We start from the raw sequence: 16,431 nt of genomic DNA on the forward strand, positions 1-16,431 counted from the left end.
CCGAATAGATCGTTACATTACTCGCTCATAGGAGCAAAGTGGGATGTCAAAGATTGATCGAGGTAAATTGGACGGTACCTTTGTATCAAACCAGGATATGAAATTGGGCACACCATCTTTGAGAAGACTATCTTCTTCTTGAGTGGAAGGAGCCCTATTCCCTCTCCAGTATTTATTCAGAAATTCCCTGAAAAAACAAGAGATAAGGGGGTTCGATAGATGGAGGATAGTGACAAGGGCGTATGTAACAAGCTCATTGAGAACTTACTGCACATAAGGCTTCACTTCGTCAAGGTTCAACAATACATACAGCATGATAGTGTGCCACTCATCATGCCGCAAGGTCTTGGTGCCCGATGCACTTGCCTTTCCGAGTTGCCCTTTGAAAAGGCTGAGGTTCGATGAACTCTCGTCCGCGTTGTAACGAGGGGGACGATTGTGCACGCTGGGAAGACCATCCTTATAGTATGCTGTTGTGAAGTTTGACACCTCCTCCAGAATGAATGCCTCTGCCATAGAAGCCTCAATTTTGGCTTTATTTCTACACTTTTTCCGAAGAATCTTTAGACATCTCTCAATTGTATAGCACCAACAGGCCTGCACGGGCCCCCCCATTCGTGCCTCGTACGGTAGGTGCAAAATCAGATGCTGCATCGCCAGGAAGAAGCCGGGTGGGAAGATCTTCTCCAACTTGTAGAGCAACACAGGTGCCACTTTCTCCAAGTCATCAATCACGTCCCGAGATAACTCCTTGGCACAAAGCTGGCGGAAGAAATAGCTCAACTCTGCCAGCACGCGCCACACATGCTCGGGGACGTATCCCCGGGTCATCGCAGGAAGGAGCCGCTCAATCCATATGTGGTAGTCATGACTCTTCATCCCTAAGACTCGCATAGTGGACAAGTTCACTCCCCTACTCAAATTCGCCGCATGCCCATTAGGGAACATTAACGTCCGGATCCACTGTAGTACTTCCTTCCTTTGGTCCTTTTTCAAGACGAAATCGACCGGAGTCCTTCTCCATTTCTTGCCGGGCGCGGGAGGCTTCATCACTTGCTTTGGCCTATCGCACATCGTTGCCAGGTCTAGTCTAGCCTTAACGTTGTCCTTTGACTTATTAGGAATGTCCATGAGTGTTGCAAAAAGCGCCTCGGCGATATTCTTTTCTGTGTGCATTACATCAATGTTGTGTGGAAGAAGAAGGTCATTGAAATAGGGGAGCCTAGTCAAGCCCGATTTATGAGTCCACTGGTGTTCCTCACCATATCTAATAAAACCACCTTTCTCTTTATCATCTTTGAGAGCCTCTATCTCAGCACGGACCTCGGCACCAGTCATCATCTGAGGTGCAGGGTCGGTGACTTGAACCCCTTTCCTGAAGTTCTTGACATCTCATCTGAATGGATGGTCAAGAGGGAGGAATTGACGATGTTGGCCAAATGAAGAAAACTTGCCACCCCTCTTCAGCCAAGTGAACCTCACAGCTGTCTTGCATATTGGGCATGGGAACTTCCCATGAACACACCACGCGCAGAATATGCCATACGCCAGGAAGTCATGCAGGGAGTAGTGGTACCACACATGCATTGTGAAGTTCTTCTTTGTAGCTCGGTCGTATGTCAGTACCCCCTTTTCCCAAGCAATGATCAATTCATCAATGAGAGGCTCCATGAACAAACCTATCTTGTTCCCTAGGTGTCCAGGAATTATCAGTGACAAGAATACGTTCTTGGGTTGAAACATGACGCCGGGGGGGAGATTGAGGGGGATCACGAACACGGGTCAACAAGTGTACGGGGCCGCCAGCAATCCATAGGGGTTGAACCCATCTGTTGCCAGCGCTACACGTACATTCCGAGCCTCCTCAGCTTTACCATGATGTATGCCATCGAAATGGGTCCATGCATCGCCATCCGATGGGTGTACCATCTTGTCAGCATTATATCTTTTGCCATGTTTATGCCATGTCATCTGTTTCGTGGACTCCTCTATCATGTACAGCCGTTGGATCCTCGGTATGACAGGAAGATACCGTAGGACCTTCGCGGGGATACCAAGCTATTCCTTCTTGCCATCACTAGTGTCGACCTCTAGATACCTAGAGGATTTGCACTTTGGACAGTGCGTTGCTTTCTCGTGATCTTTCCTAAATAGGACGCAACCATTCGGACAAGCATGGATGTGCTCATATGGCATCTTAAGGGCACGAAGAAGTTTCTGTGACTCGTACAAGTTCTTCGGTAGAATGTGACCCTTCGGAAGCAGGGATCCAACAACTGCCAACATACCATCGAAGTTGTCTCGACTCATGCTACACTGTGACTTGAATGCCATTAGGCGTCCAATGGCATCTAGTTGCGAAACCATTGTCTTTTCGTGAAGGGGCTTCTGTGCCAAAGACAGCATATCATAGTATGCCTTTGCAGATTCCTCTGGCTCGTCCTCTAATCCTTCACCGAACCGTGCCTCCTGAAAGTCATCCATCCAGTCTGCTACCCCGGCATCTCCATCAAAAGCCTCGAGGCGTGGTCTCACCACCTCCTCTCTAATACGATCGGCTTCACCATGGTGGATCCAGCAGGTATAGTTTGGCGTGAATCCATACTTGCAAAGATCTTCCCCCATGTTCTTCCTATTCTTTCTTACACAGTTGTCACATTTGCTGCAGGGACATGGCATCCGACTCGACCCTCTAATAGCCTCGCCAAATGAATGCTCCAAGAAAGCATTAGTCTTAGTCATCCATTCTGGGGTCATACTTGCGTGGCCCGTGTACATCCAATCACGGTTCTCCATCCTTTGGCATATACATATGTAAGCAAGTAATATAACCAGCAATTGCATCTACACGGCGTTCCTACCATCTAATAGGTGAGGATAGGTCCTAATCCCACCCACGGATGCGTATATGAGGTCAGTTTCAATGCTCCGCTCCTATCCGAGATAGAATTTCGGCAGCACCTCCCCGCTGTTCTCCCGATACACGTCCTACAAGGGAGAGTGTGTATCCGGAGAACAACAGGGAGGTGATGCCGAAAGTCTGTCTTGGACCAGAGCGAACCATGGAAACTAACCTCATCTATGCATCCACGGGCTGTCCAAAATACGTGGACAATCCAAAAGAGATACGGTCGCAGATATGCAAAGATCTGCATACCTCCGACCGTATCTCTTTCGAACGGGAGACGCCTAACTGGGCTATGTGACCATATAAAACATGCATGCAAAGGAGGAGGGGGTTATACCTAGGGTGGCGGTGGAGTCAGGCTAGCGGGGCAGTGGCGTGTCGGTGCAGTGGCGAGGCGATGCGGTGCAGGTAGACCAGCAGCGCCGACGAAGACGATCGGGGTCGCAAGTCCCTCCCACGGGTCCTTCTCCTACATAAAAAGGCAATAGGTTAGAATCCATTGAAAATTTTGGCAGCACCTCCCCTGCACAGGGAGGTTTCCAAAACCTGCAAGAAACGTAGGTGCGATGGCCAACAACCACATATATACCAAACATAGGCACGAAGGCCAACAAACATATATATACCAAGACGAGCCATGTACTTTAGTTCTCATTCCATGCAGATGAAAGTATCGAAGTAGTACAACAACAAGTACTACTACCACTACAACTACTACTAACACTAACACTACTACTACTAACACTACTACTATCACTACTTACTACTAACAATACTACTAACACTACTAACTACTAACTACTACTACTTACTAACTACTACTAACACTACTAAGTACTACTACTAACTACTACAGGTGTAGGGTATACCTTCGCGACGAGAATGGCAACAACGAGGGTCGGCGACGACGGCGGGGACGACCGCAGCGGCGTGAGGGTCGACGGGCCTAGGCCGACACCTTCCTTCTCCTCTCCTTCTCCTTCTCCTCATCTCTTCTCCCCTCCTCCTCTCTTCTCCCCTGCCACCTCCTCCTCTCTTCTGCAGTGGTCGCCGGCGGGGGCAGTGGCCAAAGAACGGGGGAGGTGGCCGCCGAGGGGGGCGCGCAGGCGGGGGAGGTGGCCGCCAAAGGGGGCCGGCGCGGACGGTGGAGGCCGGGTGGGGGCGGTGGCCATGGCACGCCTCCTCCTCCTCTCTTCTGCAGTGGCCGCCGGCGGGGGCGGTGGCCGCCGGCGGGGGAGGTGACCACCGAGGGGGCGCGCAGGCGGGGGAGGTGGTCGCCGAGGGGGCCGGCGCGGGCGGTGGAGGCCGGGCGGGGGCGGTGGCCACCGGAGGGGCGCGCCGCAGCAGCGCAGGGGCCCGCGCGGGGAGGCGGCCCGGGGGCACCGGCCGGCAAGGGGCCGCCGCAAGTGGAGATGTCCTGGTTTGTGAGCATCGTACGTGACAACGTGCTCGAAACTTTTTCAAATTTTTTCCACGGCATACGCATACGATACGGCGACAACTCGACAAGTTTCATGATTTTCGGAATTCGTTCGCATTTTATACAATTAAAAAACCACTCCCACGCAAGTTGGCGGCGTTGCCCCGTGAGCACGTTGATCGAAATTTCGAGACAGTTCTTGGATTTAGCCTAAATTTACACTAAGAAACAAGGATAACATTGTTTGAACGAATGTAATCCATTATTCGATGCACCTGCAGTTCAAACTTACATTTTCTGGAAAAATCAACAAAACAAAATAAACTATAGAAATATGCCAAAAGGCAATGAAAATGTCCCAAATTTAAACATGTTGTTTGTGGTAGTGTACTAAAGCTTCAAAAAAATTGGTGGCAAAAAACCAAAAAAAATTATTTTGCCGAGTGCCAAGTTTTGGCACTCGGCAAAAAAAATATTTGCCGAGTGTCAAACGGGGGGCACTCGGCAAAGAGGACGCCGCTGGATGCCGTTAAGCCCCTACCAATCTTTGCCGAGTGTCTACCTTTGCCGAGTGCAGGTCTTTGCCGAGTGCCACGCCGAGTTGCCGAGTGTCATATTTTGCCGAGTGCGGCGCTCGGCAAAGCAGGTCTTTGCCGAGTGCCCGAAATTTGGCACTCGGCAAAGATTTTTGCACTCGGCAAATCACGTGTTTCCCGTAGTGTGGAGGTCGTTTCTCAGTATTGATTAGAGATGCTACGTTCTGTATTGTCTATATATATAGGCCTCCCCATTTGTTATCTCAAACGAGGCGGCCAACTCCCCAACCAAGCAGCTGTTCCAGAAATGATCTCAGCATAGACAATGCTGAATCTCCGTTTGCCAACCCAATGCCTCCTCTTGGTGCTCTTTTCCTATGTTCCAGCGATAGTTTCAGGTCCCGCGGCTCACCCAGTACAACCACAAAAGATAAGCCAATATTCATACATCCCAAATGAGCGTCTCTACCATGCCTACCTCGTCATCCAGCGGTTCAAGAGCACCATTACTTCCGACCCGAAGAACATCACAGCCACTTGGACTGATCATGACATCTGCGGCAAAACAAGGTACCTTGGCTTCTATTGCGCCACACCAACTGGGCAACCTGAAGATCTCGCAGTCACGGGGATCATTTGGAATGGCTATGGCCTGCGTGCACCTAGGCTGCGGGGTTTCATCGACCAGCTGCCAGATCTCGCATTTTTCCACGCTGCCTCCAACTACTTCGGCAGCGACATCCCACGCCTCAATACTCTGCCATACATGTACAATCTCAATGTCACTGACGATCTTCCAGCTCATCCTATGGCCGATGCATATACGAATACACGTTTTAATGCACCATGCATCAAGGGCGCCATTACTCTCATAATAAACGTCACTATGAAGCCATTCAAGAAGGGATGGGGGCACATAAGTCCATCTGGTGGCACAAATGCTAGAGCTGTACTTCTCAACTACAACGACCTAGCAGGACCACTGCCGGAAGACATTGGCTTCTCCAAGTTGAGCTACCTCGCCCTGGCCAACAACAAGCTCACCGGGCCAATCCCACCATCGTTCGGCCACCTTCAAGACTCCCTCCTCGAGGTGCTCCTCCTCAACAACCAGCTATCCGGCTGCCTCCCCCAAGAGCTCGGCATGTTCCACAAGGCTGCCGTTATCGATGCCGGCATGAACCAGCTCACCGGCCCGATCCCTGCATCCTTCTCGTGCCTCAGCAGCGTCGAGCAGCTCAACCTTGCCGAGAACCATCTCTACGGTCAGGTGCCCGACGCGGTGTGCAAGCTTGCCGGTCCTGCCGGCCGCCTCGCCAATCTCACACTGTCCGGCAACTACTTCACCTCCGTCGGGCCGGCATGCGCGGAGCTCATCAATGACGGCGTGCTGGACGTGAAGAACAACTGCATTCCGGGGCTCGCCAACCAGAGGAGACCAGCGGAGTGCGCGGCGTTTCAGAGCCAGCCAAAGACGTGCCCGGCGGTGAGCACCCAGGTGACATGCGCCGCCGCAGCTGCCATGGATGCGGCGGCGCCAGGGGAGAGGAAGGTCAGGGACTACTCCAGCTACGTGACGTACGCTACTCTGCATGACTGATGATCCACATCGGCATGCAGTAGGAAACAAGAGTCCCTTGCTGTCATTTGGCTATTAGTCTCTTTTATTCATCATGCGTGTACACTAGCGTGTGTTGTTGTGGTTGTGATTGTTGTCTATTTGCATTGCACGTGTGTTGCTGTCACATCTAGATCATCCCATCATTTGTACTGCCACGTCCATTATTCTATGAAAAATGTTGTGTTGGTGGTTTTAGTAAAAGCATATTCCATACTTCCATGTTGCTTAAACTGTGTAAATTTCGGATATGGTAGTGACTTTGGACAACATTACTGGCTTACTACATTAGAATTATTGCATGACACCAGTGTTCTATAAGGACTAGTTTGGAAACTCAAATCCCCTTAGAATCCCTCACTTTTTCCAGGGTGAGCAAACTATGGGGATGTCATTTGAATAAGACATTTAGTTATCTATGGAAGGTTTTCTCTCTCTGAGTTTGGCTCCCCCTTGCTTCCAAATTAGGCCTAAGAGTGTCGATAGAGATCCTGAGAGTCCTGATGGTTTAGAGTTGCAGTGAGCTTAGCAAATGATACGCAGCCATGTCCCAACATTTCCGATGGGAGGGAGGACTACTACACAGATTTCTGGTACATTATTCGATACCTTACTGATCATTTGGCCTTTGCTAAGCTCAGAATAATGAAGATGTTTGGATGCCAGCCACTGCTCGCCATGCCCAAGATGCAACAAAGTGTGGCTCCCCGCAGGTTTGGCGAACTTTGTTGACACGGCACTTTGCGGCGAGACTCCACGCCTTTTCTTCAGTAAAGTTTCTGTGGCTGCCTCGTTTGCGTCAACAACTAAACATCTGCTCCGATTTTTGTGGCATCACCTCGGTTGTGGCGTGGCAGAGTATGGTTGTGAACCAAACAGCCTCAATGTATTTTTATGTCTATGATCAACGCCGGAGTAAACGATTGAACGAGATCAGACCCCAATGCAAACAACCCCCACCCAAGGTTCACTCGTATGTGTGCCTCCACAACATCAGGCCATGCAGCTCAATTGGCCGGGATCGAACCCGGCCCACACCTCTATACGACGTGTTGTCAATGCCAGCTGATGACGCGCTGTGCTACGGGCTCCCGCCGGGGGCCACACATACGGTACGACGCGCGACTTGTCAGCCTGTCGCTGTCACGCCGCGCGCTCTGGGACATTTGCAAGCTGGAGGCGCTGTCGTTTGGACGTGTCGAACCAATAGCAATATCCCGTGCTACTACACACGCTCGCTGGAGACGTACGTGCCCTGCGAGCACCGGCGCCGACGAACATGCATGCATGCAAAAAGCATCGTCGTCGCATGTGTCACGGACGTGGTGTTGCATGCGAAGGTAGGTAGGGCTCGGCGGCCGCACTCTAGCTACTACGTACGTGGCATATGCCACTTCGCATGAGACGCCACACACAAAAAAGCTGGAGATCGGGTCGGTTGCGTCGGTCGTATGTGCAATAATTTGCATGTGTTCATGGAGTGTAGATTTGCGTGTCGTTAGGTAAGTAGGTGCATACATATGCGCTCGTGTCCGTTGCATGTCCGGCCTGGTTGTTTTGTTCGTTCTGCGGTTGATCCCGCCGGCAACAACCGTACCATGCATGACAAATGACAATGGTGGTGTCTCTTTACCTTGCTTTGGTAGATCTAGTATGTGTGTGTTCCGGCCAGGGTGCTCATCAGTGGCGGAACCAGCAGTAATTAAGAGGGGTCGGACAAATATGATGACACATGATCTAAAGGTCTATTTGGCACAGCTCGCAATAGCTTAGCTGTTTTTTTTTCAAACACTCATTTCCATGAAGCTGTTTTTCTCCTCTCACAAAGACATGAGTTGGGATAAAGTTAAAAATAGTAGCTTATCCCAGCTCTCTCCCTCAAGAGTTGTTGGTGAAGCTATTTTGTCAAACACTTTTTTCCAAAACAGCTCAACTTCACAAAAAAACTGCTTGTGAAGCTGTTTTCCCAAAAAAACAAAAACAGTTTCACCAGTGAAGTTGAGCTGTGCCAAACAAGCCCTGAGTGTGATAAATATATACATTAGTGTATGTCTCAATTACTTTTTCAATATTCTTACATATGCAGTTAGTATTTATAGCAAAAAATCACAATATTATGAAAAATTGGATGAGTAGATACAATATTGTGCTATAAATTAAAAGATTCATAGAGGTATTAAAAACGTTTTCACCGTTTGGGTTGGGAGGGGGCACGCCCTGCTGGCCCCCTGGTTCTGCCACTAGTGTTCATCCCTCCGCGTCGTGACGTTCTGCCGAGGCTCACCGGTGGCAGTGGTCCAAATAAGGTGTGTTTGGATGCTTTTACGTTTGTTGAAATAATGCATCTTCGCTTGTGAAACTTTTCCCGTATTCTTATTATATGATCCACGAACTCTCAAATTGAACATCTAGATTTTTTTTTTACTTCTCAAGTGGTTCATTCGAAGTCTGGATTTGGGAACTACTTGAAAAGTTAAAGGGACTAGTAGATGATAATTTTGAGAGTTCATATATATCCAGATGGTAATGCGGAAAAAATTTAATATCTCATGGTCATTTCACCCTAATATAAAAGTGCTCAGCGTGCTCAATACCTTTGTTGGCTTTTTTATTAGAAAATGTAAGTTATATTCTGGCCGGTTTCTACATGTGTCATGGATTCAACTAATGTTTATTACAATTTCAGCCTTCAGTAATAATAGCAAGTTCTCAAAAAGCTTCCAACATACAAAAAAAAAAAGACACATCAATCTAAACATAAGTTTATTAGAGAAGACCACGACCACCCATGGTTGGCAAAGATTCCATTGTTACGGTCTCCAGGGTACGACTTGCTCAGTTTAACTTGGGTCGGTCATATATTCCTTGGACCATATATATATATATATATATATATATATATATATATATATATATATATATATATACACACACGCGCGCGAGGCTAAAATGCAACAAGGTGCAATTAATATAGCAATTGCACAGACCACAAAAACACCTCCCGCCCCCGCGCCCGACAAAAACAGACCACGCCCATTCTGGGCGGTCCCGCATCCACCCGCGCGTGGGCCGCGCGCAGCCGCCGGCACGTGGGTCGCTCGCCTCCCCGCAAAAAATGGGCCGCGCGCATCCGATTCGTCCGAATCGAGCGCCAATTGCAACGCCGTGTGTCTTGTGATTGCAACCTCGATTCTATTCTGGTTGCAACATATATGCGTGTGCACGAGATGTCTTGAACGGCAAGTAAGAAATACAACAGAAACAGAAAAAGGGATCGCCTGAGGAGGAAAAAACGCATCCCACCCCACGCCCCCCTCTCTCGCAGTAGAGGCGCCGCCGCCATCGGCGGAGCGCCTTGAGGGGAGCGCGCTCCTCGCCCTGCACCACCGCGCTCCTCGCCCTGCGCCGCTGCGCGAGCCGCCTCCCCGCGTCCCGCCTTCAGCATCGAGATGGGGCCAACGCCGCCGTCGCTCGTCGAGGCTGGGCCGCTCGCCCTGCGTGATCCACCGACGGCATCGGAGAGGGTCGCTGCGTTGATTCGAGCACATCGGAGAGAGCCTCCGCTGTCGTCGACACCCATGCTTCCCCCGATAACAGCAACTACAAGCGATCCCCTCCACCATACGACGACACTCACGCCGCCGGCGACATTGGCTCCAGGGGACATGGTGACTCCAGATGCCAACCAGCTGTTCTACCCGGTAAAAAAAGCACTTGACCTCCCTTATGTTGTGCCTGTGAGTTGAATGCTTGAATCACCTGTGATTTGTGTGCTGGGTGCAACTAATTGCGACACGGCTTTCGTAGTAATTGCGACACAGCTTTGGGATTAAACTGAATAACCTGTCACTGACTTTTCCCATGGATCTGGAAAAAATGCAACTAATTGCAACAGAGATTTGGTAGTAATTGCAACAGAGATGTGGTAGTAATTGCTACACATGGCTTTGAGTTTTAAACTGAATCACCTGTGTTTGGCTTTTCCATGGATCTGATAAAAAGAAAATGCAACTGATTGCAACTAGGATGTGGTATAAATTGCAACAGAGACATGGTAGTAATTGCAACAGAGAATTTTCCAGTGAGTTTGCATCATTTTATTTTGAAAAAAAAAATCACACATGTTTTGTATGTTTTCTTTTGTCAGGAATCAACTATACCAGCTGTGTTAGTGCCAAGAGTGAGGCAAGCAATTCTCTACAGAAAATGATGCTTACATATTTTACAAAGATTATGCAAAGCTGGCTGGGTTCAGTTTGAGGACAGCGAGAACAAGCAAGGAGACAAATCATTGGGTCTGCAACAGGGAAGGGAAACATGAGAGCAAAAATAAAGAAGAAGAAGCAAAAACAGAAAAGGGATCGAGAAGATGCGGCTGCCCGGCTTATGTGAAAGTTAAGAAGGATGGGAAGCACAATTTCTGGTTCTTTGACCATGTGCAGGAAGCCCACAACCACAAACTTGAGCCGTCTCCCAGGATGACAAGATACATGCACGCGCACAAGAACATGGCAGAAGGCATGAGTGACTTATTTAACATAATGACAAGGAACGGAGTTCCACATCAGGCATCATTGAATGTGATGGTGGATCTGTATGATGGTCGCCATATGTGGGGTTTTACAGAGAAGGACATAAAGAATATGTACGTGCTGATTTTTTTTTCACTGAATTGCAACATGTCACATATCTGAATTGTAAGATGTCACATATCTGAATTGCAAAAAAACATGTGACTGAACTTTTTCTAACAAAACTGCCCTATATTTTTTAAATGTTCACAGGAAGGCGGCGAAGGCTAGGGAGGAAAGAGAAGATGATCTTAACAAGCCGTTGCAGTTCTTTAGAGAATGCAAGGAGAACAACGAATATTTCTACTGGGATGTGGATGCAGATCCAAAGACTGGAGTGATCAAAAACATATTCTGGAGTCATGCAAGCCAGAGAGCTGAATACAAAGATTTTGGAGACACCATCACCTTTGATACGACACATAAAACCAACAGCAAGAAGATGCCGCTGGCGATGTTTGTTGGAGCCAACAATAACCTCAAGAACGTGACCTTCGGACAAGCTCTGATTGGTGATGAATCGATTGGATCATTCAAATGGTTGTTTGAGACGTTCAAGAGTTGCATGGGTGGACAGGAACCTCATGTTATCCTGACGGGTGAGCCTTATCTTCTTTTCTAAAAAGACTGATTGCAACCTAAAAAAATTGTATAGTTGCTGCAGCAAAATGCCGCTGTGTGTGTTGCTGATCCTGTTTCCCCCCTGTTTTCTGTCTTTTATCAGACGAAGATCCAGCAATGAAAGTTGCAATTGAGTTGGTGTTTTTCAAGTCTCAACACAGAAACTGTCGCTGGCACATAATAAGGCCTTGGGAGTTTGAGTTGGACCAGCTGTACACCGAGCACAAGGATAAAAACTTGAAGGAAAGGCTTGAATCGTTGATAAACTATCCATTGGGCCCGACACAATTTGAGGTTGAATGGGAGAAGCTAGTTGATGAGTGTGGCATTGCTGATCATCCTGCCATTAGAGCCCTGTGGGATAAGAGGGAGAGGTGGATAGCTGCTTATTTCAAGGGGATGTATTGTGGTAGGATGACGTCGACGCAACGATCGGAGAGCCAGAACAGGGTGCTCAAAGATGGCTATGTTAGTGAGAGCACTAGCCTGCACATGTTCGCTAGAAGGATGCTAGACTCACTCCAGCACGCTGACCACATGGACGCAGGAGAGACACATTATGCACAGGTAAAAGAAAAACAAAAAAAATCACATGGCATTTGCAATGGTTACTGTTCCCCAGTTACAACACAGTCCATATTCTAATTGCAAAAAAAGACAAACATACTAAAAAATAAAGATTGCTAAATGCAGGCTGAGGTGGTGCGGGCTTGCAAAGCAAAATTTGATGAGCAGCTATGCAGAGTGTACACTAGACCATATACAAGAGTACAAAAAGCAGTACAATAACAGCACAGCATTTGTCATTCGCCCTGATCCAGACCCACAGATGAGTAATGGGTGGTTGGTGAAGCCTGAACAAGGGGGAGGGAGCTTCTGCTAGGCACAACATGAATTCAAGGTGGTTGCTGATAAGGACAATGGTGAATATAGATGCGAATGCAAACAATGGGAACACACAGGTATGCGCGGATCTGAAAAAATATTGTTAAAAGCTCCAATTGCAACTTCGTGGGCACACAGTTGCAACATGTATCATACAAATGATTGCAACTTCTGACATGTGCATCTGTTGTTTTTAAAAAAATTACAGGGCTATTCTGCATGCATATTATAAGAGCCTTCACCCACCCGCAGGTCAGGAAAATCCCAGAGAAGTACATCCGGAAAAGGTACACTCGTAGTGCGAGGCAAGAAGTTACGTGGGATAGGCATGACGGCGTGCTAATTGGTCCAGCAGCAAGCCAAGAACAGACCCGGATGTCCAGCTTGCTACCTAAGTTAATGAAGCTCGGAAGGGCAGGAAGTAGGTCAGATCGTGCTTCTCAAGAGACAAATAGGCAGCTGGACAAGATCATCCCAGGAATTGAAATGTTTCCAAGAAGAATGGAGAATGGGTCGCCAGGTAGTGGGCTGTCAGCAACTGAATCAGTGGCGACAACAGCACACCCTGCTAATGATGACACCACAGCTAATGGGTCGCTTGGCAGTGGGCCGTCGGCACTGGATCAGTGGTGACAACAACACAACCTGATAATGGTAGCGCTGGATCGCAGCCATCATCAGCGCTGTTGCATGATGGATTGTTGCTGATTGAGCCCCCTGTAGCACGCACAAAAGGCAAAGGGAAGAAAAGGAAAAATGAAGTTGAGCCTCCACGTGATGGTATCCCGTTCAGCACATATGACAAAGAAAACTATGGTAACAAGGAATGCAGCGGGTGTGGGGTCCGGGGTTCACATTACGTCACGACATGTCCGATAAACCCCGATCAAAGCAAGGCAGCAGAAATGCATCTCCACGAAAAGAGTGCTAAAGCAAATGCTGGGCCTCCAGGAAAAGAGGGCAGCCAAAGATAGTGAGGGATCTGCATGAAGAAAGTGATGTAGATGTTGCTAAAGTTGCTAAAACACAACCAACCAGCTCTGCGCGCAGAGGGGCTGGAAGAGGAAGAGGTTCAGCAACCAGAGGCCATGGGGGAGAGCTCCGCGTGTGAACTACAACGAGTAAAAGTGCTGGACCAAAAAAAACAAAAAAGTCCTTTGTGTTTTCTTGCTGTAAAACACATAGTGTGGCATGTGTAGATTATAACCTCTACAAATTATAGATTACATGTGTATAAATTAAAAACTATATGATTACATCTTTGAAACACATGCTTGTTTGTTTTTGAATACTTGCTAGTTGCTGTTTCTGGAAAACATCAAATATAATGAGAATGCTGGCAAAAAATAGTTGCTCTCTACACCTATTGTACACCGTTTGCAACATGGGTGTGACGCAGTTGCAATCTAGGTAATTACCATTTGCAACCTGATTAACTACAAACCTGGTTAATTCTTAGTTTAAGAACCAATTCTGGGAAAAGCAAAAAATAGAATGAGAATGATGGCAAAAAGTCTCAGGTTAATACAAAATTTCACACCTATTGTACACCATTTGCAACATGATATGTGACGCAATTGCAACCTGGTTAATTACGAATTGCAACATGGTTAATTGCAACCTGGTTAATTATCTTAGTATGACAACCAATTCCAGCCTCCACTAAGTTTTCTGGTTAATTGATCGAGTTGTATGTATTCGTAAGCAAAACGATGGGACACGGTATAGTACAGCTTAAATAAATAAGAAGAAATATAACGATTATGTACAACATATGCACAAAAGCATTGCAAGTTATGACACATATGCAACCTTGTTATTAATAACAAATTTGCTGCATCATTTAGATGTCATCAGGGAGGAGTTGCAATTTACAACAAGTCTTTGAACCAGTTACAACACGAGTGCTCGAGGAGTTGCAAGTTATGACACATAGTTTTCAAACAGTGTAAACATACACAGATATCATCGTACTGAAAAAACACAATGTGCATGATGCTGATAAACATCAATGACACACAAAACAAAAACAACATGTCGTGAAAGTTCATCATTGCTCGGTATCCCAAAGTATCTTCCTTCCACCAATCCTATAAACATCCAGTTCGTCAGGTAGGTCAGCCTGGTTCAGTGGATGAAACACCAAGTAGTGCATGAGCTCTACCCTGTATATCATGCCCTTGAACTAAAAACACAGTGAAGAAGAAAGAAAAAAAAGAACATTTGAGACTGCTGAAAATGATAGTAGAACATGCAGATCATATATACATTTGAACACAAAGAAAATGTGGGGGCAAAAAAGAAGGAAATGCTCACTGGATTGATGTCAATGTTCAGCTTCTCGCCATCCCAAAATTCCATATATTTCCAAAGGAAAAACATGCAATCACTGGGCCCGCCTTGTTTTGGGACCTCAACGAATGGCCTGCTCCATTTCTCAATTTGAGGGAATTTTTTCTTGCTGACCTTCTGGAATACAGCACTTATGATGGGGATCTTCTCAAAAATGGGCTCGTGGCGTGATGCAGGGCTAGTGTCCGCCCAAAAATAGTCAATTGAGTCCAGGATATCGATCCGATTGTGAATTTGATTGATGCAGTAAACAAAATAATGCTTCCCAACACATACTGGAATAAATATCTGCATGCGTATGTTGAGTATGATGCATCAGTTGAGTAAACAAAAAATAGTTGTTCTCTACACCTACTGTACACCGTTTGCAACATGGGATGTGACACAATTGCAACCTGGTTAATCAACATTTGCAGTGGGACTACTTTGCTGGTTAATTACACATCAGTTGAGTATGATGCATCAGTTGTGGCCAGTTCCAAAAATCATTAAAAAGAGAGAGAAAAGCAAAACCAATCAAATAATCAGATACTAACCAGCTTTGCTCTGGTTAAATCAGGATAATGCTCGACTTTATTCTCAAGGTGCTATCTTAATATAGTGAATTCTTGAGTCTCAGTTTTTCCATCATCTGTGTAGACGCTGTTAATGCCATTTACCAGGTGTTGGAGAAAACAAAATATGCGAAGATTAAAACAGCAGCTAATGTGCAAAAAAGAAAAGTGTGTATGGGGGTTCAGTAAAAACTCACATAGAAGCCGGTGGTGAGGAACAGCCTATATCCGATTGAATTTTCCTTGTGGACAATATCATCATAACGGAGACAATGAACAGTGAAATCTAGAACAGAAGAGTCACCATCTTTGTCATCCGCAAAACTGGTAAGTAGATCATTGCCGTCAAAAGAGCAAAAGATGCTGAAATCAATCAGAGCCATCCTGTGTAGTGGGCAGAAACAGAATATGTTACAAAAAAATCAAAAAATCAGAAGATAGGAAGCTAATTGCAACACTGATGTATGTCGTTTGCAACAATGATATGTGGGTGATTACTCTCTTAGCTTCTCATCAGACGCGATCTTGATCCTCAGAGCTAGAGCCTTTGCCAATGGTACTTTCGGGCGGTTGTTGGGAATTAGGAAAGGCGATATGTACTTCCTTGGCTTCTTCTTCAACCGCTCTCCCACATGTTTGAAGATCATCTTTTGGAACTGATTGAAGTCTTGTGATCCTTGTTCACGTTCCTCTTGAGACAACCGGATAGGTGGGGTTAAGCAATTTATGTCTTCAATTGGATCATCTAGAAAAGATGCATCAGATGCAGCTCCGCTGGGCCCTTCCTCACCAACGACACTGCTCTTCAACATGGCAATCTCTACATTGGCTTCATCGCGCATCTGACACAGATATTTCTCATGTTGAGCGTGGCGCGCTTCCTGCTCTTTCTTCATACGAGCAAGAGACCTCTTGTTCCCGGCAGGTGCCCGAACAGCTTTCGCTTTCTTATGACCACCACGAAGA

General features: G+C 47.0%; 3 protein-coding genes across 3 annotated transcripts; 2 read left to right on the forward strand and 1 right to left on the reverse strand.

Annotated features, from left to right (window-relative positions):
• Positions 1-2,351: 2,351 nt before the first annotated feature.
• On the reverse strand, positions 2,352-4,340 carry LOC136465844 (uncharacterized). The gene is made up of 2 exons (XM_066464422.1): positions 3,934-4,340; positions 2,352-2,388 (listed from the first exon to the last, which is right to left on the reverse strand). Exons 1-2 carry the CDS (start codon positions 4,338-4,340, stop codon positions 2,352-2,354), a joined length of 444 nt encoding a protein of 147 aa, XP_066320519.1.
• Positions 4,341-5,132: 792 nt separating this feature from the next.
• On the forward strand, positions 5,133-6,686 carry LOC136463802 (uncharacterized protein At4g06744-like). The gene has a single exon (XM_066462784.1). It carries the CDS (start codon positions 5,190-5,192, stop codon positions 6,462-6,464), a length of 1,275 nt encoding a protein of 424 aa, XP_066318881.1. The 5' UTR covers positions 5,133-5,189; the 3' UTR covers positions 6,465-6,686.
• A 3,245-nt stretch (positions 6,687-9,931) lies between these two features.
• On the forward strand, positions 9,932-13,192 carry LOC136465845 (protein FAR1-RELATED SEQUENCE 5-like). The gene is made up of 6 exons (XM_066464423.1): positions 9,932-10,219; positions 10,925-11,127; positions 11,267-11,652; positions 11,778-12,241; positions 12,354-12,507; positions 12,768-13,192. Exons 1-6 carry the CDS (start codon positions 9,932-9,934, stop codon positions 13,190-13,192), a joined length of 1,920 nt encoding a protein of 639 aa, XP_066320520.1.
• Positions 13,193-16,431: the final 3,239 nt, after the last annotated feature.

This window comes from Miscanthus floridulus, chromosome 7 (assembly GCF_019320115.1).
Source record: "Miscanthus floridulus cultivar M001 chromosome 7, ASM1932011v1, whole genome shotgun sequence".
Taxonomy (NCBI): domain Eukaryota; kingdom Viridiplantae; phylum Streptophyta; class Magnoliopsida; order Poales; family Poaceae; genus Miscanthus; species Miscanthus floridulus.

What these genes read in the sequence shown, in the direction of transcription:
- LOC136465844 (XM_066464422.1), bottom strand. Translation starts at nt 4,340, where the DNA reads ATGCTCACAAACCAGGACATCTCCACTTGCGGCGGCCCCTTGCCGGCC. An exon ending in ACTGCAGAAGAGAGGAGGAG is followed by an intron (nt 2,389 to 3,933) that starts GTGGCAGGGGAG and finishes TCTTTGGCACAG; the next exon opens with AAGCCCCTTCACGAAAAGAC.
- LOC136463802 (XM_066462784.1), top strand. Translation starts at nt 5,190, where the DNA reads ATGCTGAATCTCCGTTTGCCAACCCAATGCCTCCTCTTGGTGCTCTTT.
- LOC136465845 (XM_066464423.1), top strand. Translation starts at nt 9,932, where the DNA reads ATGGGGCCAACGCCGCCGTCGCTCGTCGAGGCTGGGCCGCTCGCCCTG. An exon ending in ACCTCATGTTATCCTGACGG is followed by an intron (nt 11,653 to 11,777) that starts GTGAGCCTTATC and finishes GTCTTTTATCAG; the next exon opens with ACGAAGATCCAGCAATGAAA. An exon ending in GAGAGACACATTATGCACAG is followed by an intron (nt 12,242 to 12,353) that starts GTAAAAGAAAAA and finishes TAAAAAATAAAG; the next exon opens with ATTGCTAAATGCAGGCTGAG.